Below are 26,140 nucleotides of genomic sequence, written 5' to 3'. Positions count from 1 at the left end.
GGCAAAGGACCACCGTTGTCTGTTGTGGTCCAGCTCAGGGTGTTTTCTTTTGATCACGTTGACGTTTCCCAGCAATGGCATTAGGAAATTCCTCACCTACCACCACCACCACCAGCACCCGGAGGGGTAAGTCATAGTGGCGCCTAGCGCACACACCGCATGCGAACCAAAACAAGCGGCGCATATTCGAATGGTTACCAAAGTTTGAAATATGTCCGACGGTCCTCCTATGATGTATAATGTTAAATTATTTCCCTTATTTAACTTCGAGGTTTTCTGTCAAGGCGTGTGAAAACTTTGGATTAAAGGTTTGTTAATAAAAAAATACTCGCCTCCGGGGGTGTGACCATTTGCGGCCAAATGGAACTTAATGTTCCCATTTACGCATGTTTGCTATGTTGTGCTTGCTAACACGACCACATCGTCATTTTTTAATGACGCTGTTCTTCCCTGAGCGAAAAAGTAATAAACTTGTTTCGTTTTCGCGTATATGTAAATTTTAAGCATAAACATTTTTCTTATATTTCAGATTAATTCAAACTCCCAAACCTGGAGCAAATCGTCTAGTATCTGAAGTGTTCGAGACTGGAATAATCCGACCTCGAATCAACAGATCATCCTTCGTACATATTAGTGTATCACGCATATCTTTCCGATGCAAACATTTAGTTCATAAGTAATGCAAACCAAAAAACTGTTCTGTTTGCGTAAGAATTAAATTATTTGTTTTATCCATGTTGGAAATTTTAAAGATAACTCATTTGGCTGATAGCTGCTCAAGCAAACACTTTCAACAATCTGGCATGCATAAAAATTGTTGTGAAATTGTCAATTCAAATACGGATGCTTCAGACATGTATCACGAAAAACTTTTTTTTAAATCCCCCAGTGTTTTATTTGATTTGATCAAATTTATATTTCTTTTCCTGGTACGCTTAACAATATAGCCAGACACATTTGGCGCTAACACCGTCTGACGTCACGGAACCAGCAACACGCATGTGCTACCTTTGCCCGGTGCCGCAAACGTCACACGTCATCGGGAAACGGAAATCAAGGTACGGTCAATCGAAACGAAACGTCATAGAAAAGACGTTCCCCCGCACAGGTATCCAAAGACGAGCCTCCAACGGTATCGTCCATGAAGCGTGAAACGATCTATGTCCATTTGGTTGATTTCAACAATCGCATACACGAACAGTTCCATTCCATTCTAAATGGCCCATTAATTTTGCATTTCCACGTGATGATCCCATCTGAGACGTCATGCGTAATTCTGGGTTGTAGTGCCCCAATAGGGGACAGGGTCCACCCTTCAAGACGATTGTTATTAGCAACGATCAGTCGTACGCTCCACGCCGGATGAACATAATTTGAAAATTTTCCCGATAAGATAACGACTTCCGAACACGCCTATCACTCTCGATGTACCAATTCAAACCACCAGCACCCGAACAAAGTACACTTGTGCGCCCCGACGGCCCTGCACGTACGCACATACACTGTTCAAAGGCACACGGGAGGACTGGTGTTTAAATATTTACATACAGAAAGCTAATTAAATAGCCAGCCTACCACGTGCGGCTACTGTACCGTAACACTGGCCGGGAGACACTCAGATGCGACCAAAAGTTCAATGATATTCGTTTGTACCGCAAAACGACACTCTTACCGACACGAATGAACCACCGTTCTGGACTGCGAGTGGCCGGTAAAACGAGCGTTGACGACGACCTCGTCCTTCGCGCGCCGGAGGGGGCGCCTATCAAGAGGCCGTCAAGCACCGCTAATCCTACGCCGGCAACCTTCGCTTACGGAAGGAATGCGCCATCAACGCACGCCACACCTGGCGACACTTACGGGAACGAAATGATAAAAAACACATGTAATCAATCAGCTTCAACTTCTTTTAGCAACAAAACGCCGTTCGAAAATTGTTTAATGACGTCGGCAGAATCAAAGTTCACAGCACACTGGCGGAAGGGACGAGAAACGAAGCAGGAATGTACGATTACAACGGAAAGATTAACGCGCGGAGTGTACAATGACCGCGAGTGGAGTTTGACTGCGGGTCGGAAAAAAGAATGAATGAGCAAACATTTGATGCCGCCCCTCGATTATTTGGAGTCTCCGTTCCACAAAAACTAAATTTAATGCCAACACCGTCCAATAAGTCTGATCACCCGCATTATTTCTCCATAAATGTGAGTTTGATAAAAAAAAAAGAACGCGTGATTCTACACATGGTTTTTACTATGTGTATAAAAGAAAAGATTAAGGAAGTTAAGATAGAATACAATATTCAAAGAGTGATTGAAAGAGGTGATTAAAACAAAAATACGAATCCTGAAACTTCACGTAAAATTACAAAAAAAAGCTTCTTCCTTTCCATTTGGCGATTGCGCCATAACGGTATCTCATCGTTGGTTTTTTTTATTTATTTTTTGTCACTTTCATTTCGGTTGTATTTACATTTTTACGCTTTAAGTATTTACTTTACAGATAAATTATACAGGTGCTTCTTTGTACTCAAAATGACTGGTTTCTGTTTAGTTTAGTTTGCTCCTAGTTCCGGTCCGGTAGTTACTGCACACTATTGCTGAATCTGAATTTCCTTTGCTGGGCCCTCGCGCCGGGCCGGTTTGGTTTCAGTACCATATCTATTTTGATTATCGTTAGGCCAAGTCTTAGGTTTAATGATGCAAAATAAGCTGCTACCGTTATCCGCCCGTCGCGGAACGGGGAGCGCGGTCAGGGGAGGGGGCTGGGACTGGACGATTGTGTTTCCTTTTTTCTTTTATATTGTTTTTTTTTTCTTTTTACTTGTTGTCGTAGCAAACGCCACTTTCCAGCAACGCATCGTGTGGGGCTTATATGTTAAAACGAAGAAAACCATTAGTAATTTGATTAATTCCATCATGCTTAAACATTACGCATCATTTTGAATGGTGAAATAAGCCCATATTTTCTAACAGAAGATTTAAACGTTTCAAATCCTTGAGGTTATTCATTACCACTATAAACGTACCTTAAATATTATTATGCTTGAAAACACTTAGAACTAAACACTACCAGTGTACGTAAGATTTAAACGAGGAAAACACTTTTTCGCATGTTCACAATTCAAGTGGACAGTCCGCTGTCCATGACTGAAGTATGTTGCTGGGCATTGCTTTTAGGAAATCAAGAAAACAAAATCGTAGTTCGAATCGTCCTTTTAAAAACAAACAGTATTCTCCACTGCACCTGTTGCATGGAAACGATAAATCTAAAAGCAAAGCCTACCCCACACCGACAAGTAACGATACGGAACGCTCAGTACACCAAACGGGAACGCAGTACAGTGAGTGGCTTCTAATTATCTCTCAAGATTAGCGTCGCCAATTATCTGTCTGTTATCTGTTACATAAATGCATCAACATCGGACAAATGGAACCAAAAAAAATCAAACAAAATAATAAATCGAGGGGATTGTGCACCGCAAAGCTTCCGAGAGCCGTTTGATGGCAGTTAATTTTGTTGGTTTGAGTTTACAGAACAAACACACGCTCTTTTCACTAAAGGTTATCGCAGCAAAGTAATGACACTTTGGGTAGTAGAAAATAAAAAAAAAATGTCGCCATTTCATCATCAATCCTAAGACTTACGAGCTTCTAGTAGGAAGAGTAAGGGGCATTATTAATAATGGGAGGGGAGGGCGACCGGCTGGGGGCCGGCGGGATCGAGCAACGATCGCGTATGGTTGGATGATTGAATGTTTGTTGTAGCGAATCATTTTCGCGGGATTGGAAACTGTTGCTTGTTTTTATTTGTTTGATTTGTGTGTCCTACTTTTCTGCTAAGGTTCTCTCCCCTTCGTCGTATCTACATCACAAAGCACACACAACACGCACACAACGCACTGGGAAGCGCAAAACGCATGAAGCGAGATAACTAAAAAAGAAAACATAGTTTTTATTGATGCACATGTTGAAGAATTGAATTTCCAACACGTGTTTCAACAGAAATGTAATAAGAGAACCGTAACTTAGCCCTAAAATGTTCACATCAAAAAAGTTGCAACTGTAACCGATACGATAGAAAAAGGTAGCGCACTATGTTTGAAGGTAGATAATATAGTATAACTAGTAATAGTTTCATTAATTGTTCACTTGCGATATTAATGATAGTAGCAATAGTGGTAGGTAATCGTAGTTGTAGCAGTAGTCGTAGTTGTAGTTGCAGTGTAGTGGTTTATCTGTTGCAGGTGGCGATAGTATCGATCGTACAAGTAATACACTTTAATCCAAAAGTTTTTGAAGAACCTCGCTCAGGGTCTCATACATCCATTATTTACATACACATATCACTCACAAAACATTTGGAGACGTCCGCGCAACGTCTTACCGCCAGCATGATGATGATGATTGGCAATGAATTGCTGTATGATGATTTTGCTGCAAATCATTTTTTTTAACTCCCAATTTGTTCATTTTTCTTTTTTTTTTCTTCTCACAGTGCTTTTTCCTTGCGTGTGCTTTCCCGCAATTCATTGCTCATTGAAAAGTCAAAACGATAGGAAATGTTGCTGACTAAACTGAAAAAATCGCTATCTTTTTTGTGACTTTTTCCAACTACTCCTACTATTACTATCGTATTATCTCATGTGTAAATCGAACCTTGTGAGCGGAAAACTATTTCTCCACTGGTTTCGCTATTTCGTAGGACTTTCTTTTTGTTTGCTTTTTTATACTTCTTTTTCCTATAAACTGTATCCTGATTCTCATGGATTTAACATTTTTAATGCTTCCACATAGCCATTCGTGCTGCCTATGATTCTAGTTTCTTTTTTTTCGATTTGTTATAATTTTCATTGCCCCTAGCTAGACACTACGTGTGAGGTTCTCTACCAATATCGCAACCGTTACGTATCCTCCAGTTCCGCCTCTTCCACATTCTCACTCCTTCCAGAGCTAGGTGCATGGGCAGAGATGTTTATGTTTACATCACGGAAAGGGATGTGTTTGGTGGGACACAGACCCATAATTCATTCATTCATACACGTGCCTCTCCTATTGGGCACGTTGGAAACATTATTAATTGAAAATTTGTTTCCAAGGAGGCAAGAAGTTAGATGACCACGATCAAAACAACCCGTGCCACGGAACTGAAACGCGATCGTTTTGAATAGAAAGCATAAGAAAATGAGCATGACGATTTTTTTTTTTTTTTGTTCAGTTCGATTTTTTTTTCGGAAAGGCACAATTCGACCATCCAAACTAGCAACAAACCGATGTTTGTGTTTGCTTTTTTCTCTTTTTTTAATACTCATCATGCGGCAACCAACGTGCGCTAGTGTTTTGAAGCGTCCAATGCTTCCCAGCGGGTGAAGGGGGCCCCACCAGCTGGACGTAAGGAAGATCCTATCGAACACAGAAAAACGAAGAGTCCACAACAGTCGGAAAACGTACAGACCATCAGCATGCCGGGCATTGGACATCGAAATGTCGATGTGAAAGTGATTGTGTACGGGGCAGTACGCGTTAAACCGGAGTGTAAGAGAATGTAGAACTATTAATAACGATACTAGTAACACAACGTAGTCTGACTAATCCTAGAAGAGTAATGATCGATGATTTAGCTTCGCTATTGAGTGAAAGTTAAAAAAACGAAAAAGAACGGGGCACTTAAATAATCTCTCGCCACTGTGGTCTACCACACCGTCCGTGTGTCTCTCGACAACCTGCGTTGATGCTGGGGGTGTATTCTCCCAAATACATATTTTTTTTTTTTCTTGGACTTTTGGCCTTTTGGGTTGGTTTGCGGCAGTATGGCCCATTCTACCCTCCTCTTTGTGGATCACAAACATTTTTGATGTTGTTGTTGCATCATTTGGTTAACAACCTACGATACGATGATGCACACAACTCCCTACTATCTCTATTTCAGTAGTGACAGTAGTAGTAAGACCGTCCCAGAAGGAACCCGCCCACCACCGATTGCTATCATCGTCCGTCGAGCGCGGCGCCCGATACCGTCACAACACTACCACCCGAAGAAAGTCCGAAATTGATCCCCGTTGGTCCCGTCGATCCAATGCCAGCACCACCAGCAACACCATCGCTGCTTATCAGCCTATTTTTGTCACCCGGTGAGTTGTTCTTCTTGCGCTTGGACGAACTGTGGGAGGACTTTTTGCCGTTGCTAGCACTACGAAAACAACTACTCCTAATTCCACACCTACCATCATCGTCGGCTATGTGGAACTTCAGATTACCGGCCGAGCCCAGCACAACACCAGCACTACTATTCCGGTTAGTGGCTCCAGTTAGCATGATCACATTCGAGCCTACCCCGGCAGGCAGCAGTTTCGTCGCGCCCATCGTCGGTTCGCTGAGCAGACTATTTTCGTCCTGTAAAATCATGTCGGCTGAACTATTTCGATTGCTACTGCTGCTATGCATGCTATTGTTGTTAAAACTACTCAGGACGTTCCCATCACCACCACCCCCACAGCCTCCTGCCATCGATTGGTAAGAGCTGGGACCGACGACCACGCCATGCATCGCCGATCGGTGGCGATGTTTACTACTATTGTGCCGCACCAGACCGCTGCTCGAGTGGAGGTGGTGGGCGGTGGTACTTAGGTGTTGTGTCCCACTATTGCCGTGAATATTGTTATCATTATTATTACTATTGTTCTGGCTGCTGTTCACCATCAAACCGTTCCCGCTTGCACTTTTCGTGAGGAGGCGTTCCGCGCTGGCACGATTGTACGGACCACCACCACCGCCACCACCCTTTCCGCCGACAGTCGGTTGGTGGTGCTGGTTCGACTGCTGATTAGGCGACGGTAGAATTACGCGACGATTGTTCATCTACCGAGAGGTAAAACAAACCGGCACATTGGGAACGTGCATCTTCCGCAAATGCTTCATCATCGTGTTGCGGGGCGCCGCTCGCTTATTACTTACGTTGTTGTAGTTGATCACCTGACTGTCGCCGATTGCGTTAGGATCGGACAGTTGTTGCTGCTGCTGTTGCTGTTGCTGTTGGGGCGGGTGCTGCTGGTGCTGGTGGTGCTGCTGCTGCTGGTGGTGGGCCATGTTGAGCATGTTGTTCTCCTCTATCAGCATGTCGTGTGAATGGGATGCTGTGGAGGCCAGATGGGCCGGCACCATCATGATCGTTGGGCCGGTAACGTTCTGTGTGCCTCCTTGCACGTCGTACAGTTCACCCGGGGGCGACTGGGTCAAGCCGGACGACGGCGAGGTATCACGGACCACCCTGCAGTTGTTGCAGCCGTCACCACCCCCATCGCTGTCCATACTCTCCTCGGACAGTTCTACGCTTGATGTGCTCGGTCTTCGGGTGTAGTAGACTCGGGTGTACGGGGCATGTTGCTGCTGGTGGTGGAGAACCTGCTGCTGTGGCTGCTGCTGCTGTTGCTGAGGTAAATGGCGTGTGTTTTGTTGTTGCTGCTGTTGTAGAATCGGTAGGTAGTGCTGGTCACTAATGAGCACCGTCGTTGACAGTGGTAAGCTGTTGTTGGTTGCCGGTTGCCGAATCAGTCTTCCCTCGAAAGTGTCCCGTATCCACTTGCGATACTCGATCACCTCGTCCGTCACGCGTATTATCCGGCCGAGTATACTCTGGCGGTTACAGTCATTCAGATTCTTGTCTATCGGCAGCACGGCTTGCATAAGTACGATATAGGCGTACTCAAAAGCTTGCTTCACGTGTAGTGCACCTAAAACGAGCAAAAATCATTATCAAATGTATTCTACATCATAATATTGTTTATTAATAGTTCAATATTTTCAATCATACGTAATAACAACGATGCAATATTATTTATATGAAACAACTCGATATCTCTCTGATCGTGGGAATATCAATTGATTAATTAATTGATGTTGTATGAAGTGTAACTTTTCCAAATCTTAATCAATGGAATAAACTTTCAGTTTAGTTTTTTTTTCAATTTTTCTGTTTAACACACATTTGTGACGATTGCAGACATTTCGTACAGAAAGTTTTTGTTTTTATAATATTTTTTCTTGTTAGCGTTTTGCAGTTTCATGCCATGTTTTGTAGCACATAGCACACATCTCGGAATTTTTCGGATCACGAGGATAAGCTTTGTTTAGCATGAATTATTATGGTTGTTGAAGTGTTGAAGAAAGTTGAAGGGTGCAGATTAATCTTTTTCCAACCAAAATTTACGATCGTTTATCTAATGGTTTAGCAACAAACTAGTTGCATATGAATCCAATCGATCGCTTCTGTTTTAGTTTGTCAGAGACAAAAGTCGAAATGAAAAACAAAGCCATGGTACCCCCCACCGTTGCATAGAGCAAGATGAAGATTTTCCTTCATCAATCACTATAACGGAGTCAAAATTGTATCCCCGCCGCAAATCGAACAAAGCCTCACGTTACGGTTTTGAGACCAAAGGAAATTACATATATCGATTCGCTACTGGTACGTGTTAAACGAAATGTAATGTCATGTGTCTCAGACTTCGTGGCGTAACGACCGTGTTGGTCATGCCTGCCCGTTAATGAGTTTACGAGACTTTTTACCCTATGTGTACGTAGATAGTCAGCCCTCTCGTACAGGGGAGGGTCCGATCTCGGTTGGGATTCGAACCCACGCCATCGAGGTGGTGAGCCCCGGCGCTCATGAAGTGGTTTTCTAACCGGCGCTACCGGTCGGGTGTCTTCAGCCGCATAGTGAATAAATTCGCTATAATATATCCCTTTAGACCTACCATATGATGAACGCCCAATGTCATTGCCAGGAGTCAATGGATCCTCTATGCACAGCAAGCTCGGCCGATGGCCATCGATCATTTCACGCTGCAGTTCCTCCTTCGGTATGTATCGTCCCGTTTTCACGCTTATTCCTGCACGAGCACAAACAAGATAAGCGTAACAACAATAAGCCGAAACTCAAACTTCCCAATTGGAGTCGGGTGAACGTACCGATTTTCATATAGTTAAACTTGCGCCCGTAAAGCTCGAAGAACTCGATCAGCAGCACACCGAGATTGGAAAAGCTGTTCGGCTTCCGGTGATGCTGCTGCAGGAAGCTGATGCACATCAGGATCAACGAGTAGGACGAGATACCACCGGTGAACACCTCGTTAAGGTCGCGCTGCAGCAGAAACTGCTTCAGCACTAGCACCAGCTTCTCCAGCACCGGATAGTCGCGCTTGTAGCCCTTGATCAACTTCGCCGACTGCACACCCGATTCCATGTTGAACGAAATGTCCACCTTGACCTGCGTCTGCCGGTCGGTCAGCTTCACGATTGGCACGGACGCTTTGTCCAACACCCGGACGGAGTTCGTTTCCGCGATGCCCTGGTTGATCAGCTCCATTTCGAGCGTCCGGAGGGGCAGCTTTTCCCACTGTCCGATCACAACCAAGTCTGTGGAACCGAAAGTGGGACACGTTAGTGGAACGGTGGTCATCATAGTTCGCGGATCGCAGCTACTACATACCGATATCGCTCGTTGGTAAGTAAAGCCCGGTGCGGAAAGAGCCGAACATCTCTACGCGAGCCGATGGCCAGAGATTCAGCACGATCTGTTCTATCCGGTTCACAACCATTACCCGTAGGCTGTGTTCGGTTGGGGTTGGGATCATGTGTGCAAAGAACTGTTCTATTTCTTGGTGTAATCTGTAGGTAAACATAAAATTAAAGAGAAAACTATTAATTGGGAAGGTAAAATGTAATTACTTTTGTTATCAACATAACAAACGAAACCATTTTTCGTAGAAGATATTTATTAATTAGGAGCTAACGGTCAATCAATCAACCAAGTAAATAGTGTTGCTTTGGAATATGTCATTTTTCGACCAATTCCCGTGTGCACCTCAATCTTTGTATCAACTAACTTCATAAACTCACTAAACAGAGCCTTCTCTGATCAGTCGCAGTGACGCTAGCAGGCTTCCTTTAATTTGTCACTAGCAGCACTAGCTACTTTTAAATTATATTTTCAAATCAAACATAAATGTCGGTTTAGTAAGTTAAACTAGGTATACTCCTTTTAAACCACAACGATAAACGATTGTCCCAGTCTCACATTTTAAAAGATCATTTGTTTGTTTTTCTGCTCTTCCACCGTTTCTGATACCTCGCCACCGGATGACCTTCGGATGGAAAATTTAAAACACGTTTTGCTCGGTGACTACACCATGCCACACATTCGCCAACACCAGACGGTGTGATAAACGACCGGATGATCACATCTCCGCAGTCCGGCTAATGCTGAACTGCGCCGGTTCTCATGCGCTAGAGGAGGAAGAATTCGACGTCTGCTATGACCGCTCCCTGCGTTCCCCAGAGTGTGTCGAACACTGATAGCTAGTGTGCAAAAGATTCGTACATTACACGCACCGAAAATACCAACATGGAACAATCATGAATGGTTATTGTAAACGGAGAAGCGCGACCGGGAATGTTGACCACGCGGCGTTCGGCGACGACCTTTGCTTTGTGTAGGGAACCATTTTCATAAACAAACCTCCTCGGCATGCTGGCCCGCTTTGGTGCGCTGGCAAGTTACGAAGCAAAATGTTGCAGGCCAGAAAAAATTCAACTACTGATGATTCACAGACGCAAGAAGCGGCTCTTACGCAAGCGGCGATCGCGTAATTCCTTATTTTTTAAAGCATTACAGTGAGTCCTCGTAGAACGAACGGTGCACGCGTCTGTCCACTCGCCAGTTCCAATCTTTTCGCGAATAGTTCCCTCAACCGTCCGAGGTGGTACGAGCGTCGGTTCCAATATCGTACAAAACGATCTTAGCGCCATGTAAGGTATCAAGAGGTACGCGATCATACCGCACACGAAAGACATTTAAGATCGAACTTAATTTGGGCTTTTCGTGGAAATGAGTACGCTTTCATTCTACCACGGGTTGTTTTATATCAAAAATGTTAATTAAAATAACTGGGACACATTAATACGTCAATATTTTTGGCATTTGTGCAATCTGTGTTTAAAATCATCAGTTCAATCATGCCTCGCGTTTTTTTATCAAACTACCTTCTGACCCCATAATCAACATTTAAGCGATAGCGAAAAAGCGGTAAACCGTAAGCCTACGTTTTTTCCGCTATCTACACCAATTTATCACACGCGGCCAAAACGGGGAATTTTCAGCGTCAGGCGAAACAGGTAGCTTTGCAGCATTCGAGGCCACCTGTTCATTTAATTACACCGTTGCGCGAAAAGGTACGAACAAATGATACCGCCACTTTGGCCATCCGAATCAAATGCTGGCTAAAAATGAGATTTGTTTTGTTTAACAGCGATTGTCGAATTAGGAACATTTGATTTGATGTAAAGTAATTATACCAGGTAAAAGCCCGGATTGCAGTTTCTTTACACCTTCTCCCATCGAGGGCCAATCCCAGTGGTGCATCTTTATGTATCGCACAGTTCATTTCAAGCTTTTCTGATTGATCGTTCTCCGATATCATCCAAAACCAAACTTTCCGAATTATTTGTGTTAATCAAATACAGTTTAACATATTTTTCTCACTTTCTCTCCTGTTTCCTCTATCTTTCTTCGCGCTAGAAAAAAAAACCGGCTAGAGGTTTCCTACGAAATAATTAATTATTTATCAAGCACGGAAGAACCGTCATATAAAACGCAAACGGAGTAGCGCAGCGGGCTCTGGCCCGTTTCGACGAGCGAGCAAGCGAGATATTGGGAGATAAAATCGTTGCAAAGTGGTTAAAAAATTAAAAGAAGGGAAAGAGTTGCGGAGAAAGCCACCACGCCGAAACGGAGCAACGTCAAACGAACGGCCGCCTTCATCGTCGAGCAAAGTGCATACAACGTCGTCGTGTGTCTTTCGTTGTCGGCCGTTCAATTGCTTCCTTCTTGCAGCGTCCATTGTGTGCCACAGTGAAACATAAAAGCTAGCGAACCACACACAAGAAGCAGCAATCGCGGAATCGCGTTCCAAAAAAGTAAGGCCACACCAGTTTACACTCTTGGGCTAAAGATAAAAAGAGAGAGAGTGAAACAAAAGAGAGCGACCGACGGGGCAAGCCCTAATGCAGACCATAAATAAAAATGGTCCAGTGATTAGGCAGTGCACGTCAAAACGAAAGCATTGCATCCATTCACACAATGCGTTTCCGGCCGGCGATATGCGACGCCAGAGACGATGACGACGTGAGTTTGTGTGCATTTGGCGTGTCTAACAACTGGCCAATGGTTAGGTGGATAGGATAGAAACTTGCACAACAAAAACCACACGGTAGCAGTTCCTACAAATGCATTTTACGGTAAATAGTTTATTTGTGATTTTATTTGAACCCATTGTAATGTTTGATTGCCCATATTTTTTGGGACAACTTAGAAAATAGAAAATAGCAAATGCAAAAATGTTCATCCTTTATCGTGTAAAAATATTTGCAACTGAAATGGTCATGTATATATTCTTCTACTACTTTCTCACAGAACACAGAGAAACAAAAATCCTCTCTAGAAGCAGAAGGATGTTTATCCTAACAACAAACCGAAGTGAAAAAAAAATAAACAAAGGACAAACGATTGGATGAGAAATGTGAGCCAATGTGTCGAATCCTGCTCGCACGGCAGCGAGTGACGTTGAACGGTGGGAATTAGCGGCCAAATAGGAAGTGATAACGCCTTAACAAGATCATTGGTGGTTCGCGGTATGCGACAGACGTATTCGCGATCGAAGTCAAATTGCAGTGTTTCTGCTATGCACGGCGGGGGAAAGAAAGCAAGCGGGAGCACAAACACTGAAAACACGATAATATTATGGCATCCGAAGAAGACACGGGCGCAGCTGGATAAACACATGTCCCCCCCCGTTGGCCAATGTCTGGGTGCGCGGAGAACGCAACACGGCCCTGCAGTGTTGACTGTTCGCGGGCGAACGGTAATAATTCCGCTAACCGACGACCGCTTACAACCGTCACACACTGGAACATCAACAAGGCTTCCCTTTGACGTCCGACAACGGCGTGATGGGGTATTTTCCAGCGAAAAGAAAAAAGTACAAGACCAACCGATGTTGTTCTAAGCGGTGCATTCTTCGCATTATGAAGTGTCACGAATGTGCATCCTGGTTATGGTTTGTACAAGTTTTGATGGAGTAACTTAGGTGGACTCGCGAAACCGGAAAACGGGCCAAACCAAAACTTTCACTCGAGGAAACTGTAAAAACAATCATGCAATGACACGCATCAAACCCCGAAAGCCGCGGCACCACAACTTATGCATCCCCCCCCACCAAACACCCCTTTTTTCCTCCTTCTAGGCAAAAGGGTGGTTGGTTGCCGACCATTAGAAACCATGCAGCAGAGGCTAAAGTTAATGAAAACTGCATGAACACGCCAAGACCCTCCGAGGGGGCCCACTACACACCACGTGGGTTTGGTGTTCCTCATGAGTGCAAACCGGCGTTCCTGGAAGCAGTACCATCACACACTCGTGACTTACTCTCCCTCAATTCGGCCCCAACGGGGACGGGGTGGGATGATTGGCGGTCGGGGACTCGCCGTTCGTACCGGATCGTTAGGCACACACAGGGCAGCGCGTAGAAGCGAAGCGTTTCAATTATTACACTTAACAGCACTCGTCCAAAACCAAAAGCTCCCTGTAATTGCCTTCTACATCGGGGCCAATTATGCACACCACCGTCCGCCCCACCATTCGCCACCCGGTATATAGGCATCGCTGATGAAGCTTCCCGCGCGCCGTCTAGTGACACGCCACGTGACCGGCCCACTCTCTTTCCCCAACCCAGCGGAAACTGGATGGATGAAGGGTGAAAAAAAAAGTAAACCCGGTAAACAATGAAGAAAACATATTTGCTACCCTTGCTATCACAGCAAAATCTAATTCCAACAGAACATCCATGCATGGATGTAAACGATGGTCGAGCGGAGGTCAGCATTTAGTCCCACGCGTCACAATGTGATACACGTTGGCCATCGGCACAATTTGTTGGTCAGTTAAGGCAGGATCAAGAACGCTCTAGTCTACCGGATTGACCGATAAAGATAAACGGGAAGTAAAATGCACCTTTTGAGGGCGAAAAAACTCAGTGATAACATTTCAAAAACAAACTCATCCCCAATAAACTGTTTAAAATTATTATCATATCAAATTTAGAAGACAAGCACGCATTTAGAAGAAACATAATTGTTCATATCAATGATGTTAAAATGCTTATTTGGCCACGTAACCCAGAGAGTGAGTGTCTGACCAACTCTGCTGTTTGATGATGTTCCGGTTTGTTTTCGAAGATCTTTTAAACATATTCATTTTTCACATTGAACGCTATTGTGTGTGTGACTATTTTACTGTAGTTAATTCTACACATTCAGATATTATTTTTTAATTTTACAGACAGGCAGACAATGCTAATAACGATTTGCTGTTTAACACTAGAATCCAAATTGGGGTCATTTTGACCCCAACGCAATTTCCGATTTTAACATCTCGAAAACGGCTGAATATTTTCCACAAAAATAAGGTTTTTCTTAAAATCCAAAGCTACAATCATTCCGAGCTAGCGGAATGATGAAGTGGATTAAAAAATTTAAAAACGCCAAAAGATTAATCAACAATTGTATTAAAAAGTAACAGTTTACGGATTTGAAAAATCTTCAAAAACAGTGAAGGTATAGCGTTTTAAAAATAGGGGTCGAAATGACCCTTACAAAGCATTCGGGGAAGATTCAGCAATAGTATTCTAGTGTTATTGTATACTAAGCTTTATCACTAGATATCTTTCCACATCTTTGTAGTAGTCGGAACTATTTTTTTCCATCTAAGAGCAGGGCTTTTTGTCCAAAACCAATGGCAGTTAAAGTGTTGACCAAGAAACACTGCAAAAACTAGCTGTCTAGCTGTTGGGCAGTTGAACAATATTAGCAGAATCTACAGACATCTTTCATCGCCGAAAACCAACATTGATCTCGACAGACGAAGAAACCGGATATTTACTGATATTTGTAAATGTTTTAGCATAATCTCAAACGGAACATTGGTGACAATCAAACCTATCGTGCACACCACGGCAAGATGAGGACAGTGTCTAGCTAAAATATGCACCCAACACCAACAACAGCCACCATTCTCCTTTCCCCCGCCCCTTCGAACGTCGCTTCGTGACTGCCAGAGTTCAGCCAGCGTGACGTCACAATGCCGACCACATTCTGCCGGTCGCAGAGTGGCCGTTGTCGCGCGCGAAACGAGATCATATCGTTTCCGGTTCATCAAAACGACAAGGACGGCGGACGCGGCTGACAGCGGGCACGACGGAAGAGTGCTTGTGTGTATGTGTATTCGTGAATGGGCCACAGAGTTAGATGGATGGATGGATAGATAGATAGAACCGAACCACCGATATGGTGGATCATCTCTAATCGTGTTTGTTTCGCTTCGGACGATCGCATACGAAACGATCTCGGTGACACCACACAACTGCCACCACTATCAGGAGGGAGGAGGTGTGGAGAAGCAAACCCATCGGGAGCTGTTGTAAATGCGACAACGCACTATGCCAAATACATTTTATAATCTCACGTCTCGGACCCTTCCCCTCCCTCCCAACCCCACTCAACTATCCTTCCGCCTCACGACGGGACGACATATTTTCGCGAAACAATTCTCGTCGAAAAACAACACCACCGTAACGCCCGGTAAGGTGGGTTGGCTGGTGGGGGGGCAGGGGGCCGGTTGCTGCGACCATTTTGCAATGACACTCAAACTGTCACCTTCTATCTCTCGGGGGCCGTCGTTTTGAAGTACATAAAAATAAGGTTGGTTTTTACAACAACCCATGGCAAGTATGATTTTATATTCTTGGCCTACAGTTGGGAGCTCGGCCAGTTTGGTAAATAGGTCAACATCGTTTCTTTCGAAAAAACACACGCATCCTCCACTTCCGTGAGGCGTGAGGTAATGTTTTTTATCTCCTACAAGTGTTCCACGATAACGAACCAGTGGTGTATTATGCAATTTCATACATTAATCCACCTGGCCGTTGATAATTTTAAAATATTACATAACTGGGTAGACTCCGCTAGTGGGACGGGGATAATTGTACGTGTTTTCGAAGTGTTCTGAAGGAACAACTCAAGTACATCGACGCCTACAAAAAAAATATATATATAGGAGAGTCGGTGGGAGATAAAGTTAAAATTTGGCCATGGTGCCTGTCAATGATACTCTACTGCATAGTCAAGATGACGATAGTGGTAGCGGTGGTGGTGGTGATGGTGGTGATGCTGGGGGTTTATTTACTCATCTGATTAGCTCTGCTGCTTTTGACGTTACCGTGTACCAAACAATTTCAACCTAGCTTCTCCTAGCAAACCGCGCTTTTAAGACGTCAATCGGCAAATTTCTAAATCATCGCAATCCCATGCAGAGGGAAACACGAAAAATTGATAGTGGTAAACGATAGTGATACACAGGCTGAGACAGTCCCTCTTAGTGGATAGCTGCCTCTTAGCAACGTAAGATGATTGATCTAATGCCTCACTGTTTATACGTGTAGTCCTATAAATGCATTTTTTTGCAATGCATGCAAGTCTTTTTAGTCGATAGATCCTATACTGTCAAATTTATTTATTTTGTGTTCGAGTATGCTTTCATTTTTAATCTTCATTTAATAGGATCAAAATTTAGTATTATTTTATTAAACCGTATCTGATCTTTTCTTTTGCCAAATTATATTTTAAAAACAGTTCACTGCAACTGAAACTCCAGTATGTAAACAAAGGTTTTTTTAACACTAGCACTGCTGGACCTTCCAACTGGAACCTTCCAACCCCAATATTTTTTTTAAGGTGAAACGTGTCTATCGAACTTTGTGCATGACTTTTACACACTTTTTTGAAATGTTCATTTATGTAACAAATATGTAACAAATAAAAACAAAATTTTGTCATTGCAAAAATAATGTTATGAACAACTTTAACAGGACAAAATAGAAGTGTAAATAAATGTATGAGCTAAATCAAACTCGTATAGAGTACATATGCTGCAACATCAAAAATATTGAAAAATGTATCTCGTACGCTTCAACGAAAAAAATATAACTTCACATCATGTTTCCTTTCCTCATGTCTGCGGTAATGGCTCCAGCGCCACCGGCGGGCGTTAAAATGAGAAAAATCGAATCAAATCGAAATGAAATCGTTACCACAAATAGTCGATCGTGACAGGGCGGCGTTGGTTATTAAATCCTATACCGATTATTGATCGATTATTGATTTTAAATGCATCTCGCTTGATCTCACGGCCTCCAAATACTTATGACGCAAACGAACATTGGAGCATGTTTTGTCCAGTTAAATACCAAGTTGGGTAAGTAAGGAAGAGGAGGCTGAGAAAAATAGGACGTCCAAAGTGGAAGCAAACCAAAAAAAGAGTGTACGGTAAGTAAAGCAGTGTTAGATTTCCCACAGCATTAGCTGCCACATGCTAATGATAAGGGAGCACATACAGACGCGGACGCGCGTCTTGTTAGTGAAGCGATCGTCGATTTGGAAACGTTGCAAGGACGGGCCAAACGAGGTGCACGGGACAGTTCGGGTGTATCATTGCCAACTGTATCACGATCTCGAACCGACCCGTAACCGGTAGTGGGACACTGAAAAATGAAAGCACTATCGTATTTCACTTCCAACCAGTGTGAATTGAATTCAAGGAAGAAACGGATTTTCAAATGGGCTTCTAAAAGTTCACAACCCAAACATTTAACGCGCCAGCAGAATGAGGAAAGCTGCGTTGCCTCGGGACAAATGTTTGCGAGAGCACGGTCGCTGCAAACTGGGCCCCCGTAGCGGTGAATCGGAAACGCGAACAGGTCCGCAAAACCACCAACGCGCGCGCCACCCCTGCTGATTATAGAACCCGGCGCGAAATAATCCGCGTGCGCACGAGCTGCTAATCTTCTGACATTTTCCCACTCTTCTTCCGCGGCTTCTTGCGTACGGCACTGGCACGAGACAGCCGCCGACACCGTCAAGAAGATTGGGGTAGCAACAGCAGGGCCGGCCGATCAAGCCGAAGGTTGGGAGAAAAACAAGAAAAAGAGCAAGACCCGACACAAAAACTGCAACACATACGGGCGGGCGCATGCATGGGATGATGAGCATGTAGCGGCGGCACTGGGGAAGGGAATGTGGGTAGAAAAAAAGGAAAAATAAACGCACAACTGGATGATATTAAAAGATGGAATGTCATACGCCATCCACCACCACCACCACCAGCACCGGGGGAAGACCTTGAGAACGCGAGATCAGTCAGCACTCGGCGTGGAAGGAGGAACCATACTAAACGTCGTTCGACCAAAAGGTTAAACACAATGTATGTATGGGAAAAGAGCGTGCCAACATTTGCGCAAAACATAAAAATCATTGATTTCTATATTGATAAGCGGGAAGGTTGACGAATTGGTTCACTTCAGTGTTAGATAAAGATTTCAATACTTAGGTAATATTAAATCTGGAAAGTTCTTATTACCACAGCGACACTACTGCTGACAAGAGGATCACAATAAAAGATAAGGAGATGGAAGTGATGCTACAAATGTGAGGATAGATATACTTATAACACAAACTAACATTGGAGCCTGTTTTGACCGGTTAAATACCAAGTTGTCTAAATGCTAAAGTGATTTGAAAATGTTAAGTGCCATCTATCCTTCTTCTTTTCTGGGGGGAATTTCACAACAAATGTTTTCTCCAGCAAACTTTTAAATAGGGTCAATAACAAAGAAATGGACAAGCAACTTACGGTAATGTTTTTAATCAAACCAAATTAAGTGCGTCACAAGCACGATACTATTAATTAGTCGTAATATATCATACACTCATTCAGAAGAGGGAAAACCAAACCCCAGCGAGATGAATTATCACAGTCACATGCGGCCTTATCGGTGCGTACGTAGTAGGCATTACAAGCTATTACCCCGCAAAACAAGTGCCGCGTGTTTTGCGGCCACAATTTACACCATCGCACAACAAAAAAAAACAACAATTGTATAATATCACGATCCGTCTTATCAGTGGCAAAAGCTGAACACAAAACAGTGGGTGCATCCTTTCCACTCTCCCCGTGTGTGTGCTTGTCCGTGAAGGAACATTTGGCTCTCTTGCATCTGGCAACCAATCTCTACAGAACTTCACCCAAATTCACCGTTTCTCGTAGCAGTTGGAAATTGGGGAACTTCATTGATCTGTTCAATAATGCGCAAAACGTTCGTGCCATGCACGTTTTCGATTGTACCAAGCTTGATACAAGTGGCAATAGAAGTATTTTGATACAGTTCTTCATCCAGAGCAGTGAAATTTCTTCTTACAACATCCGCTACCAACCGGACTGGTGGTGCTGGCCACTATCAGCACCGAAATGTGATGAAACAAGAGGTGCATGCACACATTCGCGTCATTTTTCTTTGACTGCTACAAAGGAACATAGGAGTGGTCATAGGCTACGTCGTGATACAACAGTGGCGAAGGTCAGGAGGGTATAAACACCATCACAACATACCGAAAATGTTTTATTTTCTTTCTTTTAAGTCGTTCCTCCTCTCGCGGTCCCCACATTTACCCGCTTATTCTTATCCACCCGATGCCTTACAATGATTCTTTATGCCACAACAAACCAACATCCTCCTCCAACAATTTGCTCCTACATACAGTGCTAGTCACAAACTGCGTTTCATTTGCGCACCCGTTATCCGCGCCACGGCTTCAAAACATGAAACCCCGCTACCCAAAAGTTCCTCATCGCCCAACGGGAAGAAGTACGAGACACGACCACGTCTGTAGCCAGCTGTTAACACCCTACAACTCTCGCGACCGTCATGTAGTATGAACTTGAAAATAAGGGGGGGCGAGGGAAAAATATCTGTAAGCAAAATTTGGAAGGAAACGTCGCAGTTAACCGAAAAATTTGGACCTTCCGGAGAGGGCCGGCAAAAAATAATAACACAAACTGGACAGCCAATGTTCCAGCCGTTCAAAACCACCCAGCGGACCGAGATAAGATAAAAGAAGCGTAATATTTTCGTTCCACACAAGCGCGGATAACCACGGCCACCACCTTCATATACGAGTTTCAGTGCCATATTGCAGAGACTTGGCGAATCTGCACTGGCATTACGAACGTTGGAAAGGTGTTAGAGCTGCGGAGAAAGAATTAACCCTTTTTTAAAGGGCGTACTCCGGGCATGATCTCCCACTTACCCGACAATGCCTCGACCGTACTTGAAGCCCGGCGGCCGCCAGGGACATCCGCCGTGCACGCCGATCAGTCGATGCTGCTGCTTGTTCATGTTAAATGTGCTGGCCTTGTTGTCGGTCATCATACTGCCCAGTTTCTTGCGCACCGGATTGTAGTTCTTCTCGCTGCTGACTAGACCGCCCCCGCTGCCACCCTTGCCGGCCCCATTCGGGCCTCCATTGCCGCCCGCACCGGTACCACCACTCGTTATCATCTCGCCTCCGTTCGCACCACTGCTGGTGATGTTGATATTGTTGTTGGTGTTGCTACTACTATTGCTCCCGTTGTTGGCAGTGGTGGTGCTCTGGTTGGTTCCGTTTCCGCCACCCGCCATTACGGGTGCGTTACTGCCACTGGTTGCGAGGGCTGCGTTACCACCACCGCCGGCGTTTGGAGGGCCGGTGCTAGCGTTACTGTTGCCGATCGTTTTACCGTTTCCTTCCACACCGGTGGGGGACGTTTGCTGAAGATTGCTGTTGTTGTTGTTGTTGTTGTTTTGCTCGCCTGCACCACCACCGGCGCTTCCTCGGGGACCCTTGGGGCCCTCCGGTCCACTTCCACCGTTGCTGCCCGGGCCGTAGTTGGCGTTCAGCGAGTACAGTTCAGAGTTCGTTTCCCAGATTCGCAGCCAGACGGCCATCGATGGACCTTCCTGCTCCTCCTGGTACCATGCGACAGCCGGATCCATAGTGTGCCCTTTGCTAGCACGCCGAGGGAAATGATTTCCCCCTTGGTCCGTAAGAATACGAGCACAAAAACCACACCGTCGTCTTTTGGTGAATCTACTTTTCTGCCACGTACGGAACAACTATCGGATTCCTTTTTCGTTTTAATTCCACTATGCCGAACCCAAACTTTCGGTTCAACTTCCTACTTCCAGACGTTGGATATGTGCACCAATGATAAACAACTCTATCACTATGGGTCCCTTACGTATGCACCAAACGAATTCCGCTAATGCTACTTACTTTCTACACAACTGAACTTTTGCTTATCAATAATGGAAATGTGTAGCCTACGTGTAACCGAGAGTAATAACTGGTAGATATAACTTTTTAAAACTACACACATATACACAGCACAAATTTGGCCGTTAAACTTTGCCGCTGCAGACACAACACTTTTCGCGCTTAATATGTCTACTTTTAGCTTATATGATTTCACACACGTGTATCACATGATTAACTATATATATTTCGATTGTGAAACACTCTGCCCTTGTTTTAAGCTCTAAATGGAATAAGATTGAACCGTCACTTGCGTAAGGAGGAAACTCCGGAGCGCTGAAGCGTGTAGAAAGCTTCTGCTCGTCGCACCACCTTGCCTTCCAACCGAGCACGCACCGTACTAGCCGTTATCCCTCGTAACACGGTGCGGTCGATGGTGCCTGGAGTAAACCAGCTACGAGGATCGATCCGTTGTTGTGAACCAAGGAATGGGGCGACACCCTTCTTAGCGATGTGCAACGGATTGATAGGATGATCGAGAGTAAAATTTTGACGATTTAACCTCTCTTCTGATCGTACGTAGTATTTCCACTGTCCTCACCACACAAGATCCCAAATGACCGCCGTCAGAATAAGGATGGAATCATTTTACAGATACTGTTGCGTTTTCCACTCTTGCGAAAAAAGGCTTTTCGCTACGAAATCCAATCTTCCCAAGGTGGAAAATGGATGGAATCCACCTGTCCCACCACTTTCGGGCCTTTGCTACGATCTAGTCGGTAATGGGCTGGGCTGATGTCTGATTTTTCCTTTATCGTGTTCTTAACGTGTTGGGATCGTTTCGCCACGAATTCCCAACTCGCTCGATGTATTCGTTCTTTCGCTGCTTGCGAGTAGAACAAGTGTGGCGGATGTGGAAGCGCGATCGGCTCGCGTGAACAACTTTCAGGGTCGTCGTGGCGTACGTTCGAGCAAACCTGTTGGGTCGAACTGCGCTGCTGTAGACGCACAACACACCACGGGTTGCTGCGTTTCGGCTACCCGTTTGCTTAGCGCGCTCGTTTCCTTCGATACGTGATCCCGGTCACTAGGCTGATCACTGCTGCTGCTTCTGCTCCAATCCTTCTCTTTTTCCTCCTTCAGGAACTTACACCCAATATCATTCCTTTAACTATTCGTGACGATACAGCTGCAGAGAGAGGGAGAGAATCAGAGAATAAAAAGTAAAAATGAATTGATTATTCAGAACACTTCGGCGCGTTATGGGGCGAACTGTTGCATGAAAAGTGAATGTTTTGAGTCTAGGATTGGGTATCTTGCAAGTGCACACGGCAGACATCATATCGAATCGTGGAGTTGCCGGCATCATGCTTTTTCAGAAGTCGTTTTACTTCACGCACTTCGGCAGCTTCGTTGCCGAGCGATCCATGACAAACAGGTTCAACTATTTTTCAATGCCGACTACTAGATCTTTTGGTGTTGTTTTTTAAAAGCCTTCCCCCAAGTTTGCCTCCCGGCGATTGACATGAGCGATGGGGGCAAGACAGTCTTCAGCAAGAGATAAAACATCCAACGGAGGGCTAGGACAAATTATCCACGAAAATACTCATATCGATGATCGATTCGCTGAACGTAGTTAAGCCTTCTACTACCACGCCCCACAGTTGTCGTCCTATCGTAGTTTTGTTAATTACCCTCCAGGGCATTCTTTTGCTAGACTTTCGTTAAATTATAGTGATGAGCTGTGATCATCCTTGCAATACATATGTCTTTTCATTTCGCCTCATACTGTACTATCTCGCGCAAGCATCCGACACTTCTATCATCCATGCTAAACGTATGGCAAAAAGAACCATGTACATCTCTCGCTTTACCACCCGCTAAAAATATGTCGATCCTTCTCTCCCTTCTCGTTCTTTCTAACAACCCGCAGCACATGGGGCAGACATTCACGCCCCGCGGGACACCTTCGACCGTCTCTTCTGCACCAAATCTTCACACTCCTCTTCTGTCCACTACACATCTGCTCTTCTATTTCCAATACTTTTTACCCTATTTCAGCACTGCACAAGGTGCCGTGGCGGCGCCATCTCGTCAACTCTTCCTCAATGGGGAAGGAAAGAATCACACCGGAACACCAAGTGGAAAAGAATAACAAAACTGCACCACAATTTTCAACACACGGTCTACCCAATGGCCGTCTCAACTGGCTGGCTCTACTTTGACACTTTGCAGCCACATTCTTCCCCAGCAAGCGCTACGAAAATCCGTCATGTTTCAATGCATTCGCCTCATGCGAATGATAGTTCTTGTTCTGCCACCCGCTCGGGCTGCCTTCGCGCCTGGTGCGCGCACATCCTTCGGGAGATACGAAATATTTCTACTTTTATCGAATCGAACAGCACCACCATCGGGAGAACTTTTCATTCGTCTAATTGCACCACGATCAGTTAGTTTTCTTCCGAACACCGTTTCGCCATTTCGCTGTTCTCATGGGTTTTTATTAAATCTCAAAAACAACGACATGAAGTGGTATAGAATCGCTAAAAAAATTTCCTCACCTTCGCACTAGCCGTTCGACACGCACACCTTTGGCACACAGATGAAACTGCTCTACACTTCGGGTGCTAGTTTGATCACTGTTGGACAGTCCTTTTCTTCACACGCAGTAGAATCCTCGAAGTTTGGCCCGTTCGAAGGGACACGAAATCCGGAAAGGTTTCCCTTTTCTAACAGTCAGTGATTATTTCACGATCACGCCTATCTTTTCTAAAAATTAGGTGCACGCACTTTCGATTCCCGGATCGTCGCAGCCGCAGTCGTCGTTGGAAATGGCGAGCCGAAAATGTCTCGTCGAATCAGTGTTGCGAGGTCGAAGCTGGATCGTCTTTGACAGCTCAGTCGCCTTGGTTTGGTTCGGTTTTGTTTATACTCCGTAATCCGCAGATGTAGGTGTGCTATGTTTGCCCAACTCAGGTCTAAGGTAGCTTCAAATCAATTCATTTAAACCAATTTCACTTAAACTAGTTTCGATCGGTCATTCCCATAGTGGGCATTTAAAGGGACAGCTTGAAAACAAAACAAACCGCCCTACAATCGTATATTGCTGCACATGAGCTCATGAGTTTAACATTTTAAATAACTCAGGATAACACATACAGGGTTTGACAGGCCAACATACAACTGGGGCAACGTTCCTTCTAAATCGCACCTTCTTTCAAAACAATAACAAAATTGAAGTTCTAAAGCTGCCCGTAAACGTTGCGAACTTGTTCGTGCGAACAATTTGACAACCAGGCATTGGCTATGTTAAGGAAAGGAAAGGAAGATATCCTCTTATATCTTCCTTTCCTTTCCTTAACATAGCCAATGCCTGGTTGTCAAATTGTTCGCGCGAACAAGTTCGCAACGTTTACGGGCAGCTTAACGTCAACCGGGTTATCGATCAGCATCACGCTGTAACTTGACACGGAGGGCGTAACCGATCAGTGTCAAAAAGGAACTTGTCAATGAAATGAGCGTTCTAGACACGGCAGAAAATCATCACGCTTCTGATGTTTCATATTGTTGTACTTTTTTCATTGGAGTTTACCGCTGTATATATTTTAAAAATCGCGCGCTTTTTTGTACGTCTGGTTTCACATACCTGGTGAATTACAAAGTGTAGCAAAAGTGTCTTGTGAAGATTCAAGTGAGAAATTACATTGTGTATTGAACAATGGAGGGTGAGAAAGAATTCAACGAGTTCCTTGAGATATAAAATTCACCAGGTATGTGAAACCAGACTTTTTACTTTTTGAAAAAAGTACAACAATATGAAACATCAGAAGCGTGATGATTTTCTGCCGTGTCTAGAACGCTCATTTCATTGACAAGTTCCTTTTTGACACTGATCGGTTACGCCCTCCGTGTCAAGTTACAGCGTGATGCTGATCGATAACCCAGTTGACGTTCTTCTTCTTCTTCTTCTTTCGATATGCGAGTCGGGGTATATCCTCCTACGCTAAGTCGAACAATTTGTTCCCTTACACGTAATCAGAGGCGTACCAACTCTGTCCGAACTCCTATGAAGGGGCTCGTCCTTTAGGACCGGCTATAATAGCCATATGTCCACCCGCCGTCCACGGGAGGGATAATTCCTTCCGTTGTCAGGACACAAGAACTCGTGGTCCGCTTGATTGTCTCAAACGGCACGAGATGTGCGGCAGCTAGGATTTGTCTGACCTGAGCTCCAGCTCGGCGTCACCACGCGGTCGTGCCGTAACCTTACTTTTCCGCTAACCCTTTCAGGAAACTTATGCACTGCTAACATCCGCTCTGATGCACTACCGAACTAGAACTGCCAGTTGACGTTAGAACTTCAATTTTGTTATTGTTTTGAAAGAAGGTGCGATTTAGAAGGAACGTTGCCCCAGTTGTATGTTGGCCTGTCAAACCCTGTAAGCGCTTTTTCGTAATGGTGCAATCGAAATCCTATATCAATATATTAAACTGAAATACAGTCGGACGTCGATTATCCGGGGCCGGATTAACCGGGGGGCGGATTATCCGGGGGTCTTGCAACTGACAACTGCACAACCGGGCTTAAATGTTTCCATGAATATTAGGTTGGTTCACAACATTTTGTAGCAATAATGTGTCAAATAAATTTTCTCTGATCGAAAATAGCAATAAAAATACCATAGGAAAATAATTCAAACATTTTTTATGATTAATCAACTAACTGGAACTGGTCAAAAATGAACTAGCCGAGACTCAAACCAGGTATTATAAACGTATTTTAGTATATGTTCGATTATCCGTGGAATTCGGTTATCCGGGGACCTCTCGGTCCCGACACCCCCGGATAATCGACGTTCACCTGTATTTACCTTATGACCAAGGTTACTTGAACAAAGTTACAAACA

At 44.5% G+C, this 26,140-nt stretch overlaps 1 protein-coding gene across 1 annotated transcript; it reads right to left on the bottom strand.

Annotated features, from left to right (window-relative positions):
- Positions 1–5,889: 5,889 nt before the first annotated feature.
- On the bottom strand, positions 5,890–21,070 carry LOC131289606 (non-canonical poly(A) RNA polymerase protein Trf4-1-like). Its single transcript, XM_058318898.1, has 6 exons — positions 20,250–21,070; positions 9,487–9,665; positions 8,967–9,413; positions 8,753–8,887; positions 6,954–7,729; positions 5,890–6,857 (listed from the first exon to the last, which is right to left on the bottom strand). Exons 1-6 carry the CDS (start codon positions 20,972–20,974, stop codon positions 5,985–5,987), a joined length of 3,135 nt encoding a protein of 1,044 aa, XP_058174881.1. The 5' UTR covers positions 20,975–21,070; the 3' UTR covers positions 5,890–5,984.
- Between the last annotated feature and the right edge of the window lie 5,070 nt (positions 21,071–26,140).

Source organism: Anopheles ziemanni, chromosome 3, assembly GCF_943734765.1.
Source record: "Anopheles ziemanni chromosome 3, idAnoZiCoDA_A2_x.2, whole genome shotgun sequence".
NCBI classification, from domain to species: Eukaryota; Metazoa; Arthropoda; class Insecta; order Diptera; family Culicidae; genus Anopheles; species Anopheles ziemanni.
This window is presented reverse-complemented; position numbering and strand designations above follow the sequence as displayed.